Raw genomic sequence first — 26,234 nt, 5'->3', positions numbered from 1 at the left:
GACTATCCCGTACCTCATTTTGCATCCATCGGCATCTGCATGGTCGGCGGCATGGCCCTGGCAATGCAGCCAGGAACGACCTCGCAACAATGAATTTCATTAGCGCGTGCGAAAAAATTGCCGTCGCTGTCGCACCAGGCCTTTCCCACGCCTGGATTTGGCTGCTTGCTGGGCCGCTCGCCTCCGCATCCGTCGCTTGTCTGCACTGATCTGCCTCTCCCCCGCACCGACCACCACCCAAGCGACCGCACACATGGCATCGGAAGACTCCGGATGGGGCAAGGCCCCCACTGCTGCCTCGAGCTGGTCGGCTCCGCCCGAGCTGACCCCGATTGATCCCGCTAAGCAAAACGGTATGCCTCCGGCGAGTCTCCCTTGCCAAACAGCGCCCAGACACGATTGAAGCGAACTCTGGTCGCTGGCAGGCACCGACGGCGATATCGAGCCGGTCAGCAGCCGAGCCATGCAGCAGCTTCAAAGCCGCACGCACTTGCGATCCCATGCCTCGCTCGTCTCGCTTGCACCGCCTGTTAAGCATCGGCCTCTGTCTGCCCTCTGTTCATCAATCCGCCGCTCATCGATCCTCTGCTCGTCAACCCGCACTCATGCCGTCGCTCATCTCTGTCGCCGCTCCTCGGCGTCCTGTCCCGACTGCGTGTCTCGGGCACTCGGTATTGCTCCTCCAAATCAACGTCCATCCGCTTGGGGTCGGAACCTATCTCCCGTCTGTTTCGCCGGCTCCACACATTCCTGCCTCGAGCAGCCGCCGTCGAGCAGCTTGCAAACAAGGTTGAAGAGCTCTCCACAACCGCCTCGGCCGAAGACGAGCCCGAAGTCCCGAGCCGCCCCAAGCACAGTGGCCTGGTCGAGGACAGTGGCGAGCATCAGGTCGAGGTCAGCCTGGCGGACGGAGACCAGAGCGTTCTCTACACCGCCGTGTCGTCGTTTGAGGATCTTGGACTCAACCCCAACCTCCTCAAGGGCATCTACGGAATGGGCTTCCAGAAGCCATCGAGGATCCAGGAGAAGGCTCTTCCGCTCCTGCTCTCGAATCCCCCCAAGAACATGATTGGGCAGTCGCAGTCAGGAACCGGCAAAACCGCGGCGTTTGTCCTCTCGATGCTCTCGCGGGTCAACTTTGACCTCAAAAGCCCGCAAGCCATCTGTCTTGCGCCTGCCCGCGAGCTGGCCGGCCAGATCATGGACAACCTGACGCAAATGGGCAAGTTCACGGGCGTCACCACTGCGTACGCCGTCAAGGACTCGATCCCCAAGGGCCAGAAGGTCGACGCCCAGATCGTCGTCGGTACGCCCGGCACTCTCCTCGACCTCATCCAGAAGCGCATGGTCGACCTCAAGAACGTCAAGATCTTTGTTCTCGACGAGGCAGACAACATGCTTGACGGACAGGGACTCCAGGAGCAAAGTCTGAAGGCCAAAAAGTGCGTAGCTATCTTTTCGTCATCTGCTCCCTGGCCTCGATTCGGTGGTCGCAGCGGCTGGCATGAGTGATGCAGCCGCAGATATGCGGCGATCGGACCGATCGGGCCGGGCAAGTGAGCTGCACCTCGAGCAAGTGAGCTGCACCTCGAGAATCACATTCTCAGCTCGGTCAGCTCGACTTTGACCGGCTGACCTTTGCTGGTCATGCCGCCGAGCTACCTCCCACTGATTCGGATCTGACATATCGATTGGTTCGATGCGGGTTTTTGGATTGGTGATTCGCGATCACGACTGGGACACGCTGCTAATGTTGGCACTAACTGCTTGGATTTGATCCAGCTTTGTCGTCCGTGCCTCGCCCTCGTGTCAAATTGTGCTCTTCTCCGCTACCTTCAACGATCAAATCCGGTCCTTTGCCAACCGGTTCGCCCCCAACGCCAACTCAATCTCGCTGAAACGCGAGGAGCTCTCGGTCGACGGCATCAAGCAGTTCTACATGGACTGCAAAAACGAAAACCACAAGGCCGAGGTGTTGTGCGCCATTTACGGTCTGCTTACCATCGGACAGAGCATCATCTTTGTCAACGTGAGTATCCGTGCTCTGCGTTAGCATAGTTGCTGGGTGCGCAGGCTGGCCCGGCAGTGCGGCTGGCACTGGCTTGATTTGCTGTCAAGAGCGATGGCTGTCGAGTACACATGCGTGACTGTCGAGTTCGTGTGTATGCTGTCGAGTTCGTGTGCATGACTGTCGAGCTCGTGTGTATGGCTGTCGAGCTAACGAGCTTGTGTTATTTCTACAGCGCCGCGATGTTGCCGAGCGCCTCGAGCGGATGATGGTTTCCCAGGGACACACCGTCACCTGTCTCCACGGACAGCACATGCCCCAGGAGCGTGACCGTATTATGGACGACTTCCGCTCGGGCAAGTGCAAGGTCCTGATCACAACCAACGTGATTGCCCGCGGCATCGACATTCTGCAGGTCAATCTCGTCATCAACTACGATATTCCCCTGCTGGGCACAAGTCCCCAGCCCGACTTTGAAACCTACCTCCACCGCATCGGCAGAACAGGCCGCTTTGGCCGCACGGGCGTGAGCATCAACTTTTGTCACGACCAAAAGAGCTACGATCAGATGATGAAGATCTCGAACCACTTTGGTCGGGAGATCACCCGAGTCCCGACCGACGACTACATGGAAGTGGAGAAGATCCTGAAGAAGGCTGTGAAGTAAATCAAGGGCGAACTATCGCAGAATCCGGCGTCGTATGCCGTCGGGCTGCATCGCAGCGGCGCTGCCGAACGGGACCAGTCCGCCTCAGCGGCCGCAGAATGAAATCAAATGAAATCAAATGAAATCAAATGAAATGGGGCCCTGTGTTTGTCGCTCCTGTTTTTGAATGGAATACACACACGTCCGCAGCGACCATTCTCCCCGTGGCAGCAGCAGCGCGGCGGACATGACCACCCTGGTCGAGTGTGCGGGAAACGGGGACAGATGCGCTGCGCCACGCTTACATCAGCATGTTCCGCCCCTGCCTGTGCTGTGCCTTTTTTTCTGCCTTGTCCCTGGCTGGACGCACCCACGGCCCGCCATCCTTCTGCCCACATCAAACTGGCTTGCCTGGTCTGCGACTGCTGAGCACGCCCGACCTCCACAGCGCCTCCAAGCCATCGAGTCTCCGATCGCCCTTGCCCGCCCGACTCCCACCCTCTCTCTCTCTCCGCCGCTGATCATGGACCCGACCGCCGATTCCGTTGAAGCCTCGAGCAGCACCGTTGCCGAGCCGCAGCCATCGGTCACCCCAGCCGCCCCACAGTCCGAGTGGGATAAGCACTGGGAGATTGTCACCAAGAACCCGGAGGACTTTTCGTCGTGGGAATACCTGATTGGTCTTGCTGAGCAGCCCTCTGCTGGGCCCATCAGCGCCGAGTCGCCCGAAGCCGACAAGGCCAATGTACGAAAGGCATACGACCATTTCCTGGCAAAGTTCCCCCTATGCTTTGTCTACTGGAAAAAGTATGCCGCGCTGGTGCTGCTTATGGATGGGCCGTCCAAGGCCGAGGAGGTATGTACCGTGTCCTGCTGTGCTTTGGGCCAATCATCATGCCAATTTTGGAGGGGATGCATGGCGCTCTCGATCGTGTCGCTTGGCCTGGTGGCCATCCCAGAGATTCCGAGTGCCGTCGCGAGATCACTGCTGATCGCTGATCGCGCAAGCCTCTGCAATTCGCAGGTCTATGAACGTGCCGTCCAAGGAATCCACAACTCGATCGACCTCTGGATCGACTACTGCGAGTTCAAGGCCCGCCACAGCACCGACGAGGAGGAGATCCGAGGGTAAAGTAGCCCACGCATCCCGGAGCCTTCCGGGGCCATTCGTGCCTTTCCATCTCTTGCATTTCTGCGTGCTCGCCATTTCCTCGTTGGTCCCCTGCTTTGTGTATCATCATTTCGTGGTGTGTTTGTGTGTGCGAGCCGCCGAGTCGCGGTAAACCGGTACCGAATCGTCGGCAGCATTCCTCCGAACACATGTGGCGGCTATCGACACCGTACGTCGGCATCGCCACCACCATCGCCAGCAACATCACCATCGCCATCGAATCAAACCTGGATTTCATCGATTCCCAGGATTGTGCTCTTCGTGGACACCCTGGATCTGCGCCAACGCTCAGCTCATGTGGGCTGCTCTGGCCGAGTCCTCCATCCAGCTTTCGCCTGAATCGTTTCCCCGCAAATCAGCTGTCGAGTGAGGCTGCACTGCATCGGATCGCATCGTCTGCTGCTTGTCGAGTCGCATCGTGCACGCTACCGTCAAACGCCACGTCTCACGCTGATGATCTATTTGCATCAAAAACTGGGCTGGCGGCGCGATGTTTTAGCGTGCGGACTGCGGCGGACTTGTGCCTTTTGTCCTTTGAGTCTGAGGCTGCTTTTCTTGGCTTCGGAGGCAGGGCAGCCTTGGCGACTTTGCTTTACTTTGCTGCCTTGGGCACCCCTGCGCATCCAGCAACCGTCGTAGTAGTGCATGTCTCTTTGGCGGTGGTGTCTCTCGTTTGCTGTTTTGTTTATTGGGGGCGTGATATCCAAAAGGGCGGCCGCAGCTGCAAATCCCTGCGCCTGGATGCTGCCTCTGTGGGAATCACATGCAATCGTTTCTTTGATTTCGGTAAAATGTCTTTGCCAGACATTGTCACGCTGCCGCAACCGCCCGCCTTTTCTTCGCGTCTCCTATTGATTGGTGAACGATGCCCCTGAAACTGACATTCATCTCCTCTTCCCATCACACCCCCCACGCTGTCTCTGCCACATACTGGGCTTTGTCTTCAGCATCTATGCCCGAGGTGCGGCTGCCGTCGGTCTGGATTTCCTGAGCCATCCGTTTTGGCTGGCCTATATCCAGTTCGAGGAGTCCAAGCAGAAACCCGGAAACGTCCTCACCATCCTGGAAAAGACCATCGCCACGCCTCTGCGCGACTACCAGCAGTTCTTTGACAAGTAGGTTGGGCGATAGTGCTCGGGTCTGAGTCTGCATATGTGTTCGCCTCCTTGGCTGATCGGGGCGATTTCTGCTAACGGCCCTCGTCTCATTGGAATACCTCAGATACACGCAAGTCGCCGCAGCTCTGCCCGTTAAGGAGCTCGTCTCGAGCGAGGAATATGCCCAAATCGAAGGCGAAGTCCGCACCGCCACCCAGGACAACGAAGCCCCGCAGACGGACGAGGCTGTGGAGGCTGAAGTACGGCAGCGCATCCAGGCGTCTCGTCTGGCCATCTTCAACAAGAACCAGGACCAGATCCGAAAGCGATGGTCGTTTGAGTTCATCAAGCGCACCTACTTCCACGTCAAGTCCCTCGACGAAGCCGCACTCTCCAACTGGCGGTCGTACCTCGACTTTGAGGAGCAGGAGGGCGACGCCGCGCGGATCCGCGCTCTCTATGAGCGGTGCCTTGTTCCTTGCGTAAGCACCAGCCGCTACTGCACTGGAGGCGTCTCTCATGTTTCGGAGATGTCGAGTGATGTTCTAACGTCCATAACCCTCTTGACCAACAGGCCATGTACGAAGAGTTCTGGCAGCGCTATACCCGGTATCTCGCTTCGCAGGGCGATATTGACGGCGCACGCGGCGCATTTGTCCGCGCCACAACCATTTTCCTGTCCCCTCAGTAAGTCCAGCATGACAGCCGCGGCTCGAGCCATTTTGCCTAGCGATGTTAGCGATACTGACGCCACAGCACATTCAAATCAGACGTCCTCTCGTGCATCTTGCCTATGCGGCATTCGAGGAAGAGCAGGGGCAGATCCAGGAGGCCCGTGCCGCCTACAAGCGTCTGATAACTGCAGGTGAGTCAGGCAGTTCGTGTCGAGCAACTGCGTTCAGAGGTGCAGCATGGGGCTCGCGAGGCACGCGAACCGCCAACTCGAACAAGATCCATGCCCCTAACCAACGACCGGGACACAGTCCCTGGCCATGTCGAGGCCACCATCAAATTTGCCCAGTTCGAGCGCCGCAGTGGCAAGATTGAGGACGCCGAAGAAGTCCTGAGCTCGGCCATCAGCAATACAGAGGACGCCAAGCTCCAGGCGTACTTTACCGTGTACAAGGCCAAGCTCGCTGCTCAGGTACGCCAGAATTCTGATCGATGCACTCGCCCTTGATCCTAGCCATCCGTAGCGTAGATGTCTGTTGCTGATCTGTCTCCACTCTGCTCCGTTTTGCTACTCTCTGCTCCGTTTGCCACTCTCTGCTCCGGCTGCATCATCCTCAGCACAAGCTGGACAATGATGCCGCCCGCCAGATCTACGAGGAGGCTTCGTCCAAATTCCTGAACAGCAAGTTCCTCTGGACCAACTGGCTGCTCTTTGAGATCCACCAAACGAGCGACTCGGCCCTGAGCTACTCCAAGGTTCTCTGGGAGGCGATTCAGACCCGATCTACCCTGTCGAGCGAGGAGAAGGGGCAGTTGGGCCAACGATACCGCGAGTTCTTGCTTGAACGAGACACCACCATTAGTGCCCTGAATGAGCTGGAGCGCGAGCTCTCGACCTTGATCAAGCCGACGTCCTCCTCGACATCTCCTGGATCTCGCAAGCGACCCATCGAGGACTCTGGCCATTCGCACTCGTACAAGCAGCACCGCACAGATGAGCACGAGCATTCGGCCTCGGCCTCGTCTGCTCCTGCATCGGGGTACTACGGCTCCTGGGGCGGCCAGCAGGGCCAGCATGGACAGCAGGGTTACGGTGGTGGCTACGGCGGCCAGTCGCAGGGACAGGGTCAGGTAAGGCTTTGTCGAATCGACTTCAAAACACGGCGCTCCACCGCGGCTTTGATTCTGCTCCCCATGGTTGCTCTAACGCTTCCTGTGGCTTCACGTTAGGGCTATCAGTCATACTCTGGCTACGATCAGTACGGCCACGGTGGCTCGTACTAAGAGTTCGCCAGACCCGTTAGACATGAAGAGCGCTACGAACACACAGCTCTTCCAAGAGGCAGTGGGGGCTATTGATTCATCATCATTGCCGTTACTGTCGCCAGTGACCGACAACAAGCTAGTTTTGGGCAGCATGGCCCTGAGTCCGTGGGTCCGTGGGGCCGACTTGCATAGACAATGATCGCTGCGTACTGATGTCATTTGGACTGCGTCGATGCTGCAATGCCGGATTGCAATACTGCCCAATATATGAGAATCGGCCTGTGGATGTTGCTCGTGGACACACTGGGGCCAAGACATGGCTATATAGCTTGTTCGGCTAAAATGGCGATCACACTTACACTGTATTCAGGGGGAAATGGGACCCATTTGTCGGCGTAGTATGCGATGGCATGCGTCCAACTATGCCATAAGAAATAGAACAGATCACTTTGGCAGCCTCCGAGTGAAGACCACCGGTCGCAGTACAGCGATGCGGAAATCGAGGGTGCTGTGCTTGGCCGTGATTGCGATGAGTGGGTGGATGTATTCAGGTCACAGAAAAAATCACTGTCATGGCTCAAAACGGGGTGTCCCATTTCATTTTGGAAACGCTGTATTGAAGAGAGTGTGTGCGCCCGCAGATCAAAAGCAAATCAAACGCAGATCAAGCGCAGACCATCGATCCCGCCGACTCGCACCGCGGCTGTTCTCTCCAGCAGATCCTCCCCACCCGCCCGAGCGCCGCACCGATCGATCCATGTCTCTTTCGGAGGAAGACGAAGACATTGAAATCAATGTCGATTCCTTCACATATGAGTCTGACGAGGAAGAGCTCCAGACACTGCTGCCAAAGGAAGTGGCCCTCCTGCTCAAGATCGAGACCCTCAAACAGGAGATCCGCGAGCTCGAAGAGCAGGAGCAGAGCAAGGCCCTGGAGTCGTCCGCAGCTTGCCTGGAAGGTGACTGATCTCGCCGCTCGGGATTGACAGTGCCGACTCGGCTCTGTTTGTTGGGCGTCAATGCTGGTACTCTTTCCCAGCCTCATCGCCCTCCCAACTTTTGCATCCAGATGCCGAGATCAACCTGGAGGAATACGAAGCTCCTAAGTGGTGTATACCCATCAAGGCGAATGTGATGGACTTTGAATGGGATGTGCGTACATCGGACGATGAGCTGTCGACCGCCCGTCCAGCGCCGCCGAAATCCTGCCGGTGTGCTCCTGAGACTAACATGATGCTTATGGCTGCTTTTGCCTTTGACTGGCGTGGCCGCACAGCGACTGGCAAGCGAGTGCCAATTCGATGTCATCATCATGGATCCGCCGTGGCAGCTGGCATCCAACACACCAACCCGAGGCGTGGCCATCACATACCACCAGCTTCCGGATGTTTGTATTGAAGAGCTGCCGATCGAGAAGCTGCAGACGAACGGATTCATATTCATCTGGGTCATCAACAACAAGTACGTCAAGGCATTTGACCTGATGGAGAAATGGGGATACAGGTGGGTCGATCCTGGTCCTCGCCATGGCAATGGGCAATGGGCAATGGGCAATGGGCAATGGGCGATGGGCAATGGGCAATGGGCAATGGGCAATGGGCAATGGTGACGAGCCATGAGAAGCAACAATCGCCCTCTGACAGAGCATTGCGGCTTCTGAATTGCCCGGAAAGCTATGTCGACGACATCACTTGGGTCAAGCAAACCGTCAACCGCCGAATGGCCAAAGGTCACGGATACTACCTGCAGCACGCCAAGGAAACATGCCTTGTGGGCCGCAAAGGGAGAGATCCGGCCGGGTGCCAGCACAACGTCATGTCGGACGTGATATTTTCCGAGCGACGCGGACAGAGCCAGAAGCCCGAGGAGCTCTACGAAATGGTTGAAGCGCTGGTGCCGAACGGTATGCACGATTCGAAGCGCTGCATGTGGGATCTGGGACGACCTCCTGTTTGCCGTGCTCACACTGCTGTCGCCTCGCATACACTGCCGCTCCGCCTGGGCCACCATGCAACCGTGCTTGCTTGCCGACGCAGGCAAGTATCTCGAGATCTTTGGCCGCAAGAACAACCTGCGGGACTATTGGGTCACGATCGGCAACGAGCTGTGAGCGCCGTGTTGCGCAGCACGTCACTTTTTTTTTTTGTTGCTGGTCCGAAATACATCCTCTCGCCCGCGATCGTCCCAGTCCGCTGCTGCCAGCCGCCGCCCATTGACCCCGCTCAGCGTAAGGCGGCCGACGAGACCTTTGCACTGAATCGAGACATATCAGCATGGCCCCTAAATCCAAATCCAAGGTCGCGAAGCTCCCGCCCCCGCCCCTCAAAGCTGCTCCCGTTGCCAAGGCAGCCGCAGCCCCCGAGCGGCCGGCCGATGTCGACGAGGACAGCGACAGCAACAGCAACAGCATCGGCGACGTGGTCGATGTCGATGTCGATGTCGATGTCGATGTCGATGTCGATGCCCATGCCGATGCCGATGCTCCCGAGCGTGCTGACGACGAGCATGAGCTGGCAACATTTCAGGGTTTGGTGGGTGTCCATGCTGCATCTCTGCTGCTCGTTGGGTGGTCCGACGCCGAGGTGTCAGGCATCGCTTGCTCATCCGTATCACGCTCGACAAACGATAGGGTCTGATTCCTCAAATATGCGAAGCTTGTTCCAACCTGGGCTTCAAGGTTCCGACCGACATTCAAAAAGCATCCGTCCCGCCTGCGCTGGAAGGTACAGAAGCCCGATCCGTCGAGTCTGCTTTCTCGGCCAATATGAAATGCGACCTGGCTCTGAAGTTATCTTTCGCAGCATCGCCGTCAATGCAGCTGTGCAGCTCATTACCATCGAGTGGCTTCTGTGTGCGGCCTTTCATATTGTATAGTATCCTGCGCATTGTATTCACATCCATACCCATGTCATTCGACCTCAGGCCGTGATATTATCGGCCTTGCCCAGACCGGCTCCGGCAAGACCGCCTCGTTTGCGTTGCCGATTCTACAGGCCCTCTGGAATGCCCCACAGCCTTTCTTTGCCTGTGTGATGGCGCCAACCAGGTACTGGCAAACAGGCAGGCAGATGCCGGCTGCAGCCCACCACACATGCAGTTGCGCACACTTGCGAGCTCTCGCACCCTGAAAGCTCTTGCTAATGATTGCTGCGGCAATTCGGAAACAGAGAGCTCGCCATCCAGATTTCGGAGCAGTTCGAAGCGCTGGGGTCGACGATTGGTGTTCGATGCGCCGTCCTCGTTGGCGGCATGGATATGATGAGCCAGTCCATTGCGCTCTCGAAAAAGCCCCACATCATCATCTGTACTCCCGGCCGACTTGTTGATCACCTCGAAAACACCAAAGGCTTCAATCTCAAGCAACTCAAGTACCTTGTTCTTGACGAGGCCGATCGTCTGCTCGACCTCGATTTTGGTGCCGAAATCGAAAAGGTCCTGAAGGTGATTCCACGGGAGCGCAACACCTACTTGTTCTCGGCAACAATGACAAGCAAGGTCGAGAAGCTCCAGCGGGCCTCGCTACGGGACCCTGTGAAGGTCGAGGTTGCCACAAAGTAAGCAACTGGCCCGTGCTGCACTGTGCTGTCTGCGTATCAGCCTTCGTTTGTCCGCCGCACGCTCTGGATGACTATGGACCTCGAGATGGGTCTGGTCGCTGTCCACGCAACTGCACTGGTGCATACATTCAGAGATACCTGCCAGCCACTCGGCGCTAGTTGCAGTGCTGATGTTTGCTCCGCCGACACAGATACTCGACCGTGGCCACACTCCTACAATACTATCTGTTCTTCCCGTTCAAGCACAAGGAAACGTACCTCACGTACCTCCTGAACGAGCTCTCGGGCCAGTCTGTCATCGTTTTCACGCTCACATGCGTCTCGACCCAGAAGCTGGCGCTCATGCTCCGTAATCTGGGCTTCCAGGCCGTGTGTTTGCACGGCCAGATGAGCCAGCCAAAGCGCCTGGGTGCCCTCGCAAAGTTCAAGAGCGGCGAGCGCAATATTCTGATTGCAACTGACGTCGCGAGCAGAGGTCTGGACATTGCCGGGGTCGACGCCGTCATCAACTACGATGTGCCCCAGAGCTCAAAGGACTATATCCATCGCGTTGGTCGTACGGCCAGAGCCGGAAAGAGTGGCAAGTCTGTCACCCTGGTGACTCAGTAAGTTGTTCTTGGACCAGCGACTTGACCTTTTGTTGAGCCGCACAGTTGCTGCGAGGCTCTGTTGGCTCACGCTGCCGACTGATCGCTTTCCGCAGATACGATATCGAATGGTACCAGCGCATCGAACATGCCATCCAGAAAAAGTTGCCCGAGTATCCCCTGGGCGACAAGTCGGCAGTGCTCATGCTCCAAGAGCGTGTGTCCGAGGCCGTTCGCTTTGCACACGTACAACTCAAGGAGGAGCAGCTCAAACAACGGGGCGGCAAGCGATTCCGCGATGCGACAGACTCGAATAAGGCCGACGACGAGGAGACCTCGCAGACTCGCCTTGTCAAGAAGAAGCCCAAGAGCTCAAGACGAGCCTGAGCATGCTGTCGACGTGCCTGAGCTGCAGCGCGCCTGTGGCTTGCATCTTCCTGGTCTGCTTGCTTTGAGGGTGCATTCTGGGCATCCCTTGGTCGGGAGCATAGACATCGGGCTGATCGTTCAAGACCGGCGCTGAGGGTCTCTGATGCAAGCTGATACTTGAATACAGCCCGGATCAGTGGAAGAGCTCCAGGAATTCGATGCAGCGATGTCGATGCTGCTGTGGGTGGCTGCGTCGGTGGGCACTGGCTGCGGCATCGAGCGACACACTATATTCATGCGACAATAGCCCATAACCATATGTTGGTGTTGTATGTGATGGCATGCGTCCAACAGTGCCATAAGAAATAGTGCAGATCATCTCCGAGTGAAGACGTGGGTCGCTCTCCGGTCTCCACAATCGACCTGCACTGCCCAAAGTACCAAGCAAACCGCTGCCTCCTGAGACTGGATGTATAGCCCTTGCCCTGTCGTCATGGCGCATTGCCAAAGGCGATCACCACATCATTCTCCCTTGGGGCTTCTTCAGGACGGCCTTGCACTGGTCTCGGAGTGCCAGCGGTGAATGTTACTGTGTTTGGCCATGGCCTTGAAACGGACACGAGAGCGCCTCTGCTTCTCGCCGAGGCCAATCCGAGGGTATCCAGCGACAGTCGCGAATGCCCGTTGCTTCCCCCGTCTCTGCGCTCATCTCCATCTCGCCCGCATCGCTCCCCAGCCATGGAGTTCCATAACGTCACCTACAACGAGACCATTTTCCAGCGGGCCGTCCTGATCTATGGCCGGGTCTCCAGCGCTGCCCTGGCTGATGCCACCGTCCTTGTCCACTCGGACGGCTTCCCGACGCTCGAGTTTCCCTGCGTCGATGGCTTCTTCAAGGCGCTGTGCATCTTGCAGCCTGGCCTGAACAACCTCCGGTTTCAGCTCCAGGAGCAGCCGGACATCGTGCAGCATCTTGCGCTCACCTACCAGAAGCAGTCGCATCTGCCGCCGCTGCACCTCGCCATCCTCGTCGCCAAGGACTCGACCTTCGCCATCGACACGCCCCACGACAAGCATCGCCAGACCATCACCGACGCCATCGAGAAGCTGCGATTCAACGCATACATGTGGCAGGCCTTCACGGCCGAGCAGATGCGCCGCAACGGATTTGGTCGGCGCTCGTTCACCATCCACGAGGAGCTCATCGAAGGTATTGCCGTCGTTTGGACTCTTAAGCACCATTTCAGTTGTTGCTGCACCACTGCGAGCTTATCGCCAGTCATGCAGAGCTCGCACCTGTCTCGTTGGGTGGCTGAGCCCCTGACCCTGCGTGGCCAGGGTATTTTCGCCTGGCTGGAACGTACCTGTCTGATCAAATGGCTGGCATCGCAAATCTCCTTCTGCAGAAACGATTAGCCAGAGGCTCGGTGGCACACCCCAAGAAACAGCCCGGGTCTTTGTTGTTCCAACCAAGGAGCCGCTCTCTGAGCTTCGACGATGGGACTTGGCCCAGCAAAAGTCTGGCTCCAGCTCGGGCTCGGACGATTCGGACGATTCGGAGGTGTCCAGACCCGATCTGTACAGTATTTTCCTCGATGCGCTCAGGGGATACGGCGCCCCGTTTGACAAGCCCTGCCATGTCGCTGGTCTGATCCTCGACAGCCACTGGGAGCCCAAGAAGAACGCCATCCTTGCCCATGCGGCCCTGGGTGGGTCGGGCGGCGATATTTCGCTTGGCATGTTTGGGTATGTAGTGACCTGCGCTCGGCCGTGGCAGTCAACACAGCAAGCTGGCTCCATGCACTCGCGGCAGATTGCGTTGGTCTGCAGCTATAGTAACACTCGAGTGTTTGCATAGATCGCACTTGACCCACGCCTGGCCCAGCTGCTTCGAAGACCTTATCGAGTCACTCGAAGACGACACCCCCAACGACCCGACTGCCACCGCCAACGACAATGGCGAGTGCCAGACCAGCTTCAAAGCCTTTTGTATTGGATCTGGTGCCTTCCTCCACGAGGTCGGCCACTCTTACACCTTGACACACACTCCCTCTGGTATGCATCACCCTGCTGACTCACGGTCAGCGCGTGGCTGTCTTGGATTCTGCGATGGATTTCGCTCCGGCGTCTGTTCGCATCTCGGCTGTGGTTGTCATTCATCAGCTCACGCTCCCTTGTGTATCCCTGGTTTGCCTTGACATCATCTCTCGGCTTGCACATCGCCGGGTTTCCTTCGGCCCATGCCAACATGGTCGGCAGGCATCATGTCGCGTGGATTCAATCACTTCAACCGGTCCTTCAATAGCCGCGATCCTTACATTGGGCTTCGTCCCATCACCATGCATCTCGAGGACGGCTCGCACTGGCACCGTCTTGACTGCGTGAGACTTCGCTTCCACCCCGATCTCCGTCTGCCGTCCGATCCCGAGCTTGTCATCTCTCCCGAGTCGCCCTCGATCCAGCTGAGCAACGATTCGCTTTTTATCGCCTCCGAGTCCCCTATCATGCTGATTGAGTGGTACATCGAGCCCGATGTTGCGGATTATGAAGATCTCAGCGATACGCTCCCGCTTACATACGAAATCCACAACATCGAGGACAAGATCCGCCACCTTGCAAGTAGCCGTCGCGATCCTAGCCGCAAGATCAAGGTTGAGGTAACCGCCATCAACCAACAGCACGCCAGTATTTCGGATCTCGAGGGATTCCTGCGAGATTCCATCATGGTTCTGGATGGCAAGCGCTTTGGCAAGTCGGTGCCTGTCGGTGAAGGCAAGAGCTTTGGCACCCGCGACAGCGACTTTACTATCTGGTTCGACGAAGACCCACTCGTCCGCATCAATGTGTTTGCCGACACCTATGTCAACGGCATCGAGTTCTGCTTTGGCTCGATGCGCACCGTGTTTGCAGGCCACGCTCGTGGAACAAAGAAAACCCTCAACCTCCCTGCAAATGCGACAATCCAGCGGATCGATGTCAATTCAGGCTGGTGGATCGATGGATTCCAGATCCTGTTTTCCAATGGATTCAGATCAGAGTGGTTCGGAACTGCAGGCGCGCGCCATTCGCTGGTCTGCCCCCCGAATGCCGTTGTAGCTGGAATCTATGGAGGCGCCGCCGATAATATCGACAAGCTTGGCATCATCTACAGCTTGTAAGCCGCATGCGTCCAGCGTACTGGTGCCGCATGCCATCCCCCTGATCGGATGCACTGGTGTCTGTGTTTTCATTTTCATTTTCATTTTCATTTTCATTTTCATTTTCATTTGCACTTGTATTTCTAGGTATGAACGTGTCTGTATTTGTAGTTGTAGTCGTCGACATCTTTGTGCTTGCCGCGGATGTTTTGGTATTCGTTTCGGCAACCGGAATTGCAGCCGCCTTGTGTGCCCTGGGTATGATGGCTCGCTGGAGCACACGCCCCTCGCTCAAATACACAAACCGGTAGTTTCCCACTCAGCATACTTTCGTGGCTTGCAGTGGCAGCCATATGGCAATACACGAGGCACGAGGGGCTGTTGCGGTACTCGCGGTGCCTCCAGAGAGAGTCCCGCGGGCTCATATCGCAGACCGCACTGGCAGTTGTCGATCGAGTGGCACTCCTCCGTCGTGCTCTGGGCTGTTCTGCGGGGTGACGAGATGCATCTTGAAAACCCGGTGCATCAGTGCATTGATTTCCTTGGCCATTCGCCCGCCTTGCAGGTCGTCCGTAATTGCACAGATCTTACGAAATAGATCCAGCAGTCCAATCGGGGTGTCTTCATCGTCTCGGCCTTTGTTCTGGGACAGCATGGTTTCCAGCTCGGCAACCTGCGGCTCGCTCAGCAGCGACATCTTATCTCGCACATATGCCATTTCAGTGCGGCGCGCCTTGAACCATCGAAACTCAAGCAGGTCGACGCCCCCGGTAAAATGCACAAATCCTCCAACGATGGCCAGTCGTGGTATCGAGAACATCAAGATTGGATCCAGCGACTGGAGCTGCTCACAGTCGTGATAGCCTTTGCAAATGGCGCGGATGATGGTTTCGCTCATGAGGACCTGAGTGCCGAGCAGAACCATCAGCACCGGTTGGCCGCGAGCTCCCCTCTGAGGCACTGCTCCTGAGACCCTGGAAACTTCCCTGCTGCGTTGGAAAATGCTGACTCCGGAGCTTTCCGGGATGGCGCATCGATTGCTTACCTCGAAGAGGTCCGTTTGATCGACTCCGCCAGGCGCAGTGTCGTATTTGACCGTATAGTATATGCGGCACATCTTTCTTTCGAACGCCGTCCACGCTTGGTCGAACTTTTGAACAAACGGAAAGAGATCGGTATGTGGCGGTGCTGCACTGCTGACGATTCTGTTCCGAAATGCAAATCGGAGGCTCTCCTTGGCCTCGCAGAGCTATCCGCGCGTGGCGATAAGGTCACTTAGTGTCAAACGAGTACAGCGATCGTTGGTTCAGGGATGGAGGAGACTGCCCAACAGACTATCCTGATCGCAGGCAGGGAAAAAGGGACAACGAAGCAGCCAGTTGAGCAATGTGGAGCTGTACAGGCAACTTCAAGGCATTTATCGGAGATCCTACCGCCCTGGCTTCGGCCACAAGATCGAAGGTGTACTGTTCGATCCCTCGGATTCGATATCCGCCGTGAAGCTGAGAGGGTCAGGCGTCAGGCGTCAGATACCAGAAACGCTGGCCGGACGGTCAGGGGCGGACCCAAAGCAAAGCAGAACAGGCACAGCAAGCGGGGCCGCATCCATTCTTCACCCTCTATCTGCTCCTCGTTGCGCTGTCCGCTGTCTCGACCCTGCGCTCGTTGCCGGTACCCCGACGTGTTGCAGAAGCACGCACCGCCTGCGCCGCGAACATGACGTTCTCTGAGAAACGATTCTCGAGCTCGATGCGGTCCTCTGGGGAAAGCTCCTGGCGATACTCTTTTGGCGTCTTCTGGCAGGCGTCCATCTCCGAGAATACGATATAGATTGCTTCCAAGAGCACGCGTTGGTATTGGTGCACCTTTTCGATGCTCTGGTGCATTCGCTCTGCGTTTGAGCCGTGTGTATCTCGCAGTGCCCGTATGGCTTTCAGCAGCAGCCGCTCTGGATATATCGTACGCCGTGCAGAGAGTATGGAAAGTACATGCGTCATTACAACCGAATTGACAGGCGCCGAAGCCCGACGCGAGTGAGCCCTACCAGAATGATAGAACAGCGTCAGCGGACGCGTTTCCATGAGAACCGGGGCTCTCTCGCCTTTGATCTTCCAGTCGGCATAGTCAAAGATCTCGGAAATCGAGCCGTTCGGCGTCGCACGCGTGCGATGCGGCCTGAGGTTGACCATGACTGGCTCGGTCGGTACCGGCAGGGGTGGAAGCGGTCGATCATGAGCTGCGGTTGCTGGTGGCAGCAGACTCATACTGATGCGGGATATCGAGACGGGTCTCCAGCGGCTGGGGCTCCGGAATTTCGCTGCAGCGCACGGAGATTTCAGCAAACTAGTTTCGAAACGGGACACCTTCACACCCGAATGACTTGTGTGGGCTGTGTGAGCTGTGTGGCTTGTGTGAATCAGACGGCTTTGATTGGCACCCGAAACCCTATGCAATCCCGAGGTGATTTTGCTCTTTGCCTGTGTCCTCTTCCCTCACACAGGACACGCAGGGAACTGATATGGCCGACTCGACCGAGTGCGTGATCTGATCCGTGTTTGTCCGAATGAGACGATATATTTCTTTTTTTTTCCAACCCGCTGTATCTGGTCTTGAAGACGGCCCAAGGGCGATGCTCTGGGGTCGAGTCGTGCCCGATAAGCGCCGGATCATGGCGCCTCTATCGCGACAGCGCAGAGAACTGCCGGGCCAGCATGGGCATATCACTCACCCAGTACTGGCTCTGTGCTAAACAAGCCAATCATTTTGAAGCGAGCGCCTCATTCGCTCCTGAATACTGCCTGCAAACTAGTCCATGCCGAGTGCACAGCATCCTTGTCATGTAGCGTTGAGCCTGGTGCCATCCGCTCGTCGCCTTGAGCGCCTTACTGCAGTCCGACAGTTCTATTATCCAGTGTGATATGGAGCTCATACAAGAAGAGTGCGAGTATCAATACGCCAGAAATCTGACGGCGGGCTTATGGAGTACCGCATGGAAACTGAGCAAGTGGGCTGGCGGGTCTTGGTACATTCTGCAATTCCAGGTAGTTTACAGCATGCATGGAGACCAGTTTGAACTGAGCATCAAAGGCTTCGACAGAGGGAGATGGCCCAAGACGAAACAGCGCCTGGTGCTTTGTTCTAGTATGGGCGCTGCAGTGTTCTTCCGGAATTGGCCATTATCGAGCTCGACGAGCAAGCAGTGGCACCCGCAGACTGCATGATATTTGGCAATTTAGCCACTGCTATTCACAAGTATATTCATTGAGTGCGAGAACCAATTCCCTGATAGCCATACGGCATACGGCATACGGCATACGGCATACGCCATACGGCATACGCCATACGCCATACGGCATACGCCATTACGGCGATCATCCAGGCTCAGATCAGCCTTGGGCTCCGGCCTTCTCGACAATCGATCTCAGGGCCCCGGTTAGGTGCGTAATGTTTCGACGCTCTTTGGCAGAGATGGGTACAATCGGGTATTGCACCTTGGTTTGGAACTCCTCCATGTTCGACCGGGCCCTTGGAAGATCAGCCTTGTTGGCGACAACAAGTGTCGGCCGAGCGGTCAGTCCGGTCTTGTATGCCTCCAGCTCGGCCTGGAGAATCTCAAAGTCCCGCCAGGGTTCCTTGCCTGCCAGATCGACTACATAGACTAGAACCTTGGTGCGCTCGACGTGCTTCAGAAACTGGTGGCCCAGGCCGTAGTTGAGATGGGCGCCTTCCACCAACCCAGGAATGTCGGCAAGAGTCATGGTCCAGAAGTCACTGTAGTCGATCGTGCCGATATACGGATTCAGGGTTGTGAACGGATACGGCGCAATCTTGGGATGAGCATTGGAGATCGCGGCCAATAGCGTCGACTTTCCGGCATTCGGCAACCCGACAAGCCCTGCATCGGCGATCGACTTGAGCTCGAACTCGAGCCAAACCGGCTCCTTCTTCTCGCCTCGCTCACAAATGGCCGGACCCTTGATCTCGTGGGTTACAAAATGGGGGTTTCCCTGGCCGCCACGCCCGCCTCGGGCAATCAGATGCTTCTCTCCATGAACCGTCAGGTCCAGCAGAACAGGCGGCGGAACATACGGCTTCGGGGGCAAACGCTCCATCAGCCAGCGGGCACGATCTTCTCGGGGCCGGTAGTTGGTCTTGAACTTGAAATGCTTTTCGAGTAGTCGCATCATCTGCTCGGCGTAGATCTCGTTTTGCTCCTCCACATCTATTTCGTCTTCGTCGGCGTTCTCGGTCTCGTCCTGACCAACAGCTTCGACTCCGCCTTCGTCGTCGCCAAGCTCGGCCGCTGTCGATGACGCATAGATTGGTGCTTGAACTTGCCGTACCAGCGTTCCAACAGGTACACGGATGACCATATCTTCGCCGTTGGCACCATGCATGTTGTTTGAGCTGCCCATGGTGCCGTTGGCGGCAGTGTAGTTGTTCAGGATGCCGTTGAGCGAGGTGATGTCCTTGCAGGCCATAATGTAGACGTTGCCTCCGCGACCACCATTTCCGCCGCAAGGAGGGCCAAAGGGTTGGACGGCCGAATGGGAAAATGCGATGGAGCCGTCGCCGCCGCCGCCGGCAGTAACCCGGATGCGCTTGAAGTCTAGGAAGTTGTCCTAGAGGCATTGTGGACGATTTGCAAATTCGTAAGGGGCAAGTTCGCTGGCCCTGGGTACATCCGACGATCAGGCCACCCATTCGGTCCGTGGTATCCTCAGATTCGAGCAACTATGGCCCATCCACCAGCCGAAGTTGCTGCCGCAGTGGGCTCCACGTATCAGCGCGAGGAGGGGCTCGGATGAAGGTCCTTACATGTCTCGTTCTGCGTCCCTTTGACGGCGCGAAGATAGTTGAGGGCGGGGGCAAAATCTGGTGGTCCGAGTCGAGATCCCAGTTCTTGATATCCTTGACACTGTGGAAAGGGAATCTTGGGCCATTGGAGACCCAGCGGCATCCAGAGACGACGGGTCCACCAGAAAGCGTGGAGCACAGCTTGGCCAGGTATGGGCGGCAGATGTTCATTCCGGCACCGCTGTCGCTGCTGCGGATGATCGAAGATACAGATGCACCACGCCTACGGGACTGGCTGCAGATTCGGGTGTCGCCTGGGTGCAGACGAGGGGATCGCCGGGCAGCTGTGAGCGATGAAAGCACGACGACAGGCAGTCGCTGCCGCCAGATCGGCCTGTGCATGAAGCATTTTTTTTTTTTTTCACCCAGCCCGTCGGACAATCATTTTTCTTTGTGCCCGCGTTTTCTGAATCGCCCGGCCCAGCTGTCTCGACTTCTGCACGGTTCCTCCCATCGCCTCGCTCGCTTCGCCATGATCACCCCGAGCTTCTCGCTCCGCCAGGACGACGACTTTGTCTATGTGACCATCCGGTGCCCGTACGTCCGGGTATGAGTTGGGTCTCTCCTCCCCAGAGCGCCGCTGCTGATTGACAGCGGCACGGCATCGATGCGGTGTTGCTGCTCCATTGCTTACCTGTCGGCTTGTGTCGGCTCGCTCCTTTGTCCGTTCGCTATTGCACACACAGACCCAGGAGGTTGAGTTCTTCCTCGAAGACACCGAGTTCAAGTTCTATGCAAAACCGTACTTCCTGCGGTGTGTTCTGGATCTCATCGTGGGCAACCTTCAGCACAGGGCTTCGCATCGCTGACCAGTACCCTCCACCTCCAGACTGAATCTGCCCTGTCCGATCGTGGAAGACGGCCGGGAGAATGCTTCGTATGACGTCAGCAAGGGCGAAATCGTTGCAACTCTGCCCAAGGTGACCAAGGGTCAGCATTTTCCAGACTTGGATCTGCTCACCAAGTTACTAGCGCCCAAGAATCCGGCGCCCGAGGCATTTAATCTTGTAAGCAACACCATGGACACCGCCGGCCTCCCGAGTGTCTCTCTTCTCGGCGACAGGCAGCGGCCCTTGATCGAAGTTATCTCCGATCCTGCCACCCAACCCAATCACAAACCGGACTCCATGGAGGAAGACGAAGCAGGTGAAGATGCGCCCGATGCCCCTGAGGACTTTGACTGGGATCTCCCGCAGACAGTCCAAGAGGAAGCGGTAAGCCGTCGCCGCAGCATGTGAGCACCGGGACAGCGGCCGAGCGGATACGTTCGCCTTCCGCCACTGGATCCAAGATCTGTCCCCTGAGTACTGGCATCTCCATGGCGTTAGGAACTTATGACAGAAGCTCGCTACGGCTTCAACAACTCGCACTCTGAGAACGCAGCGCAGCTCATGGAGCTGTGCCACGAAGTCTTGGATCTTGCCGACATCAACACATCGACCCCAGCCTCCCGGCGGTCCGAGCGGCTGATGCGAGAGGAACTCAAGTTTGACGATGAGTACTATATGGGCGATTTCCTTTATGACGAGGAGATCCAGCGTGTCCTCAAGTACATCCCGGAGACCTGGAGGACGCTGAACAGAATCCAGAAGAGGAAAGCTGTTGCTTCTGTCGAGCGGCCGGGTCCTGATTCAAGCGAAGCGATGCCGCCATCCGGAGCCGAGACCGAGACCGACCCGTCCACCGAGACTCAATCTGTCGACGGCTGGCTCGAGTTTTCGGCCCAAGAGCGTGAACAGATGTTGCGACTCCCAAACAAAGAATGTGAGTGTCGAGCACACTGCAGCCAGCAGCGCCAATTCTCGCTGTTTCACCACCTGTCGAGTGGTTTGACAATGCTGACGGTTTGCTCTGCGCGGATCTGGTGGGCACAATAGATCTGCTGGACGACGAAAAGGCCATCTATCTTGGCCTGGTCGACATCATGTTTGCATACTGCTACAACCACAGGACAACCGAGGGAGACAATACCGTTGGATCTGGATGGACCATATGCAAGTTGAGCGCCACCCTTGCATGCTTTGAGGTAAGCCGTATCGCGAACGACCATTTTATTGAGAACTGGTGCAGCAAGGTGCGATCCTGCCCGCTGGAGCAGGTCCGGTCGATGGGAACGGCCATGGTTCGGTTTGAATTGGCGTCAAAGTTACTGACTCTTCCTCGCCGCCGTCGGTTGTACTGGCTGTCCCTCTATCGGGATCGCATAAATAGGTGTTTGCAACCCTGCGCGAGACTCTCGTCGCAGATATTCGCCGGTCGCTGACCTATCCGCTGTATCGCCATTTCGGTCTGTCTCTCAAAATCGTCGAGGATCTCGCTGTTCTTTTCAAGCTGGGGCGACGAGCTATTCTCAAGGCGCTCCTGGAGATCAAGGATCTCCTCGAGCGCGACGAAATATGCTACATGTTCAATAGGCTGTACATCGACGACTACTGCATTTGGATTCAGAAAGCGAGGTATGTGTGCCGTCGGCAGTGACGAAAGCCGTCGAGCAGCTCGCTAGTGCCTTCTTGAGATCAGGCAGTCGGTCTGACCTACCACTACCCTTGCGGCTACCAAACAGCGATAAAAAGATCAAATCGCTCGCCAGCGAGCTCAACCATATCGCCATCACCAAGGAGGAGATCGGGTGGCAGCTGGACCAGCTCGAAGCCTACGCCAGAGAGAGTGTCATGGAGGAGGCTGAATGAATGCCGATGGCAGCCCACCCGGCAATTGTAAACAGCGACCGGCTATCTCGCATCGCCAGGACCGTCCCGTCCGCAGATCCACCCTTTTCGACGTATCGTGTGCAATATACCATCAAATTGCACCCCGATGAACACCAAACCGGTGATGAAGCTGCTCATCCCACGTTGTGCCGCTCGCCCGGGCAGTTCCGGCAGTGGCCATGTCTGTAGGACGTGACAAGCGACTGCTTCACCAACTTCGAGACATCGACTCGCAGACTTTCGGATTTGCCGTCACGGGTACATATCGGCGCCCGTTGGTTCATAGCTCTTTGGCAGCGGCGCGGATGGCCAGGGATATGGCGGGCCTGCATATGCTTCTTGTGTGGCGTATCCGGTGCGGGGATCGCCCCAGGGTCGATGGTGAGGTGGGGGGTGATCTGGAGCCGGATTCGGGTAAGTTGCTTGCGGGGAGTACTGAGGATACGCTGTGTGGTGCTGTGAGTAGGGCGCGTGCTGCTGGAAATATGGTGCGTGCTGCTGGGGATATGGTGCGTGCTGCTGGGGATATGGCGCGGACGGAGGTGAGCCATAGTTGTATGATGGAGGATGTCTCGGCAGCTGAAGAGGCTGATGATGCTCGGGATGTTCGAAATATGCCGATGGAGGAAGACGCTGAGCCGAATACCCGTGGTAAGCGGGAAGTCGCTGACGGGGTGCAGAAGCATCATGCTCGTGTGGAATCGACTCGTTTGGATGGAAGTATGCATTCTCGGATCTCTCCTGTTCCTGCTGGGAGACAAGTGGTGGGAGATACTGCCGTTGATCAGGAGCCCCAGTGTTATTTGACGAGGCAACTCCGAGAGTCTTTCCAACCACTACTGGCTTGGATGAGGCTGCGAGCGGTGCCGGCTTCACAGCGCCAGTCAATCTCTTCTTTGGAGCAGAAACAGGGTTTCCTCCTGCCACAGCCGAGTCATCGGACAGGGCACCCAAGGGTTTTTGCTGGTACGCTTGGAGCGGTCTTCTCGCCGCAATTTCTCTTTGGCTGGCGATCGGCTTGAGCGAAGTGTATCGAGGTTCCGAAGAGCTGGCTGAAACAAGGGAGTCAGTGCGAGCGGGTGTCTGCGAAGGCCGTCGACTCGGTCCAAGTCCCCACTGCTGGGACGGTCTCGAGCCAATCGACTGAAGGGGGGCATGGCGAATCTGAACCGGGGCTTTGCCTGTTCGCTCGAGATAGCGCGCCAGATAAGCAGACTCGGGATTTGGCCCTGTTTGGAAAGGATGATTCTGTGCCGAGGATCGCTGCTGTTGCACTCCGTAGACTAGATCATGGTCCAGAGGTAATTTTCCCACATAGCCATTTGGTGGGTCCTCATAGCTTGCACCGCTGCGGTCTGTGAGCTCGACGGACGGCGACGCAGCATGTTCCACATTGGAGCGGTGATATGAGGGCTGTTCGTATGGTCCGGCATCTACCTCTGTTGCTTCTGTGGATTAAGCGACACAGCTACCAAGTCAGTTCGGAGCTGTGGACCAGCGAAGCTGCTGAGCGACATCACGCGGCTTGGGTGGATCGGGAAGATTGCTATCGGCGCTTTGACCACGCATTCCGCACTGAGCGACTCCACAGGGCTAGAATCGTCCAAGACAACGCCGTGCTGGTGTGCAGGATAGATTCGTTACCTGTCGTTTGATCTTGGTCCGCTCTCTCGGCCTGTCTCGAATCATTTTCCTTTTTCTCCAGTATTCCCATGATTTCTTGGTTGACATAGCCGACAGGCCATGGTTTCGGACGTGAGCCGATCTTATCCAAACCGGTGGGGCTTTCGCGAGCTGGTGGGTGTCGGTACCCCGCCTCTCGCAGAGCCCCTTCCTCTGGCGGCTCTTCCCAGGGCTCCGAGGCAAAACCAGCTTTGAGTTTGAAGTCGTCTTCATCGCGATCGCCGGGTCGAGGCTCGGGCATGCGCAACGGAGTCTGCAGCGCGACCATCATAGGCTTGTCGATGCCTCGGGTAGCACGCAACTTTGCGGCCTTGCGGCGGCGGGGTCTTCCGAAAGATTGGCGAAAGGGACTGGGCATCCCATGGATTTGCGGCATTGGCGGCATGCCCGGGTACATGTCTGGATATGGGTATCCGAACGGATAGTGAGGCGGATATATCGTCCCGCCGGGGTAATATGGGTAGTGGGGCAGAAACTGCATTGGTGGCGAGGGTGGTCGTGGACACCACTCATACGGCGGACTGTCGAATTCTGAGAGTGGTTCCTGGTCTTGATAATATGCCACCTCGTCATCCGAATAGGAGCCCTGGGGAGTCTACGCTTAGTATCACTGATATGCACGATGCCATATTGCGACATCCTCTGATCACAGAGTCGCACAGTCTGGCAATATCACTGCACGTCAAGAAACTAGAACTTACGTCGTAATATCGCTCACGCACGGCATCGTGGTGTGGCCGCTCGCTGCGAGACCGATGTCGGCCAGGGTCCTGCTTGGGCGCTGGGCTCTCCTCTTGTGAGCTGAATTCGTCTGAAAGCTGATTTATCGAACCGATCGACTCGATCGAGTCCATAGATTCGCTCTGAAGCTTGCTTGGCGCCTTTTCCCGTTGCGGTTTCAGTCTTTCAGCGAGTTTCTTTGCCGACTTGCTCTGAAGCAAGGCATCGAGCAGCTCAAACTCATCCTCGCTCATGTCGGCCCGGTCGCTGAGCTCAAGTCGGATACGGTCCTTTTCAAGCATCTTGCGAGCTTTCCGAAACTTTTCTTTCTCCTCCATCAGCGACGACACTTGCTGTTTCCGGATCTCGCTTGCAATCGCAGCCGCCAGCTCGCTTCGGAAGGATCTGTCTTCGACAGATGCATCAGGTTGATCACCCGCCTTGCTCTTCTTGGATCTAGATCGGGTGGCTGCCTTATTGGTATTTCGGGTCTCCGTCGCCTGCGCCTGCCGATTCCGAATGATCCTGCGCCACCAACACTGAATCGATGTGGCAGCTCTATGGCGAGCGAGATCGTCATTCTGAATTGCGCCAGGTTTGATCATCCTAGACCTTGGGACCCCAACCACGGGCTCATTCGTCTTGGCTTTGTTGTCAGATCCCGCCTTTGCATTTGTACCTACGATGCTTGCGGGAGCTGTTTCCGACTCCAAGCTCGGTTCTGTGTCGACAGCCTGAATTGCGATCTTTTTGAATACCTCCTCTTTCGGTCCGATTTTTTGGTCTGATTTTACAACGGCCGGTTTTGGCGCTTTGGTGCTTGCTGATACAGTCGAGTGCTTAAGTATGGGGCTGGTCGTGCTTTTGCTCGGCTGCTGATGGTTTGCCGCTTATCGTTAGAAAATTGGCCATCGGTAGTTGGCCATCGGTCATTGGCCGTTGAGGCAACAGGCCAGTCCCATGAGTTGATGATTCATATGGGTATTGGTACATGGTGGTATTTTCATTAGGTTCCGCACTCGAAGGAGTATCTTCATGACGATTGGGCTAAAGGAGGGCCCAAACTATGCCCTTGGTGTCTCTACGATTCTCTGCATCGCACCTGAGTGGGCAGCTGTATACTACTACTTACCCGGGGCTGTTGCTGGGGGACGAGCCCGACTCGTTTCGGACCTGGGCCCGGGTCCCGCCGCGGCCGCATCGGGCTTGGTAGTGGGGCGTCGTTTCGGATTCTCAGTGCCGCTTTTGGGCTCTGGGCACCAACACATGGTCAGCCCTGGAGCATCGGCACACCCATCGGCAAATACTCACGCCCCTCGTCCATACCTTGGCCTCGCTTTGCGGACTGCCTTGCCCCCGATTTAGTTGCGGTATCACCGCGGTTGGATTTTGAAGATTTTGGATTGGTGCCTTTGTTCGACTTGGGTGGGGTTTTGGTTTCTGCGAGATCCGATCGACGATAACTGAAATCAGCACAGCAGCGATGGCAAGCAAAGTTTGTCATCCCGCCATACAAATTGGAAACACGAGTAACCCTGGCAGGTGAAAAATCGTGTGGCTTGCTGCTGCGGGCTTAGTGCGGGTTCATACTTTGCGTGGTGGTCCGGGTGCTGATGTTGTTGTTGCTGATGTTGCTGATGGATGAGACCGACTCTGCTTCTTCGGGTAACGTCTCCAAGGGCTTGACCTCGGTCTTGTTGAAGCGCACGGTCTTCTGGGGAGATGGCTTTGGTTTGCCCCGCTTGCTTGGGTC

At 56.7% G+C, this 26,234-nt stretch overlaps 9 protein-coding genes across 9 annotated transcripts; 6 read left to right on the top strand and 3 right to left on the bottom strand.

Annotated features, from left to right (window-relative positions):
• Positions 1-139: 139 nt before the first annotated feature.
• BJ171DRAFT_455042 (P-loop containing nucleoside triphosphate hydrolase protein) lies at positions 140-2,810 on the top strand. The gene is made up of 4 exons (XM_053108265.1): positions 140-353; positions 764-1,442; positions 1,783-2,029; positions 2,244-2,810. Exons 1-4 carry the CDS (start codon positions 254-256, stop codon positions 2,673-2,675), a joined length of 1,458 nt encoding a protein of 485 aa, XP_052970636.1. The 5' UTR covers positions 140-253; the 3' UTR covers positions 2,676-2,810.
• Positions 2,811-3,034: 224 nt separating this feature from the next.
• BJ171DRAFT_489314 (uncharacterized protein) lies at positions 3,035-7,181 on the top strand. The gene is made up of 9 exons (XM_053109472.1): positions 3,035-3,510; positions 3,679-3,782; positions 4,773-4,940; positions 5,047-5,404; positions 5,497-5,609; positions 5,693-5,787; positions 5,906-6,066; positions 6,213-6,725; positions 6,834-7,181. The coding sequence occupies exons 1-9, from the start codon at positions 3,178-3,180 to the stop codon at positions 6,876-6,878; spliced, it is 1,890 nt and encodes a 629-aa protein (XP_052970635.1). The 5' UTR covers positions 3,035-3,177; the 3' UTR covers positions 6,879-7,181.
• A 315-nt stretch (positions 7,182-7,496) lies between these two features.
• On the top strand, positions 7,497-9,039 carry BJ171DRAFT_489312 (MT-A70-domain-containing protein). The gene is made up of 5 exons (XM_053109471.1): positions 7,497-7,819; positions 7,930-8,012; positions 8,137-8,363; positions 8,534-8,763; positions 8,897-9,039. Exons 1-5 carry the CDS (start codon positions 7,618-7,620, stop codon positions 8,968-8,970), a joined length of 816 nt encoding a protein of 271 aa, XP_052970634.1. The 5' UTR covers positions 7,497-7,617; the 3' UTR covers positions 8,971-9,039.
• Positions 9,040-9,133: 94 nt separating this feature from the next.
• Positions 9,134-11,585, top strand: BJ171DRAFT_595690 (P-loop containing nucleoside triphosphate hydrolase protein; the record flags this gene model as incomplete). The annotated part of the gene is made up of 6 exons (XM_053114619.1): positions 9,134-9,391; positions 9,490-9,583; positions 9,783-9,906; positions 10,028-10,414; positions 10,609-11,022; positions 11,121-11,585. 6 exons carry the CDS (start codon positions 9,134-9,136, stop codon positions 11,389-11,391), a joined length of 1,548 nt encoding a protein of 515 aa, XP_052970633.1. The 3' UTR covers positions 11,392-11,585.
• A 492-nt stretch (positions 11,586-12,077) lies between these two features.
• On the top strand, positions 12,078-14,620 carry BJ171DRAFT_455032 (putative peptidase family-domain-containing protein). The gene is made up of 4 exons (XM_053108264.1): positions 12,078-12,583; positions 12,780-13,119; positions 13,232-13,428; positions 13,633-14,620. The coding sequence occupies exons 1-4, from the start codon at positions 12,112-12,114 to the stop codon at positions 14,529-14,531; spliced, it is 1,908 nt and encodes a 635-aa protein (XP_052970632.1). The 5' UTR covers positions 12,078-12,111; the 3' UTR covers positions 14,532-14,620.
• A 244-nt stretch (positions 14,621-14,864) lies between these two features.
• Positions 14,865-16,699, bottom strand: BJ171DRAFT_631178 (uncharacterized protein; the record flags this gene model as incomplete). Its single annotated transcript, XM_053115622.1, has 5 exons — positions 14,865-15,414; positions 15,556-15,759; positions 15,944-16,012; positions 16,211-16,401; positions 16,555-16,699. 5 exons carry the CDS (start codon positions 16,697-16,699, stop codon positions 14,932-14,934), a joined length of 1,092 nt encoding a protein of 363 aa, XP_052970631.1. The 3' UTR covers positions 14,865-14,931.
• Positions 16,700-17,800: 1,101 nt separating this feature from the next.
• On the bottom strand, positions 17,801-19,679 carry BJ171DRAFT_438067 (obg family GTPase CgtA). Its single transcript, XM_053107991.1, has 2 exons — positions 19,329-19,679; positions 17,801-19,132 (listed from the first exon to the last, which is right to left on the bottom strand). The coding sequence occupies exons 1-2, from the start codon at positions 19,536-19,538 to the stop codon at positions 17,897-17,899; spliced, it is 1,446 nt and encodes a 481-aa protein (XP_052970630.1). The 5' UTR covers positions 19,539-19,679; the 3' UTR covers positions 17,801-17,896.
• A 68-nt stretch (positions 19,680-19,747) lies between these two features.
• Positions 19,748-22,157, top strand: BJ171DRAFT_210202 (SHQ1 protein-domain-containing protein). Its single transcript, XM_053106354.1, has 7 exons — positions 19,748-19,914; positions 20,054-20,121; positions 20,197-20,581; positions 20,696-21,131; positions 21,245-21,393; positions 21,579-21,823; positions 21,931-22,157. Exons 1-7 carry the CDS (start codon positions 19,840-19,842, stop codon positions 22,055-22,057), a joined length of 1,485 nt encoding a protein of 494 aa, XP_052970629.1. The 5' UTR covers positions 19,748-19,839; the 3' UTR covers positions 22,058-22,157.
• A 141-nt stretch (positions 22,158-22,298) lies between these two features.
• On the bottom strand, positions 22,299-24,956 carry BJ171DRAFT_210218 (uncharacterized protein). Its single transcript, XM_053106355.1, has 3 exons — positions 24,463-24,956; positions 23,723-24,347; positions 22,299-23,526 (listed from the first exon to the last, which is right to left on the bottom strand). Exons 1-3 carry the CDS (start codon positions 24,817-24,819, stop codon positions 22,331-22,333), a joined length of 2,178 nt encoding a protein of 725 aa, XP_052970628.1. The 5' UTR covers positions 24,820-24,956; the 3' UTR covers positions 22,299-22,330.
• Positions 24,957-26,234: the final 1,278 nt, after the last annotated feature.

Source organism: Polychytrium aggregatum (assembly GCF_025602895.1).
Source record: "Polychytrium aggregatum strain JEL109 chromosome Unknown BJ171scaffold_4, whole genome shotgun sequence".
Taxonomy (NCBI): domain Eukaryota; kingdom Fungi; phylum Chytridiomycota; class Chytridiomycetes; order Polychytriales; genus Polychytrium; species Polychytrium aggregatum.
This window is presented reverse-complemented; position numbering and strand designations above follow the sequence as displayed.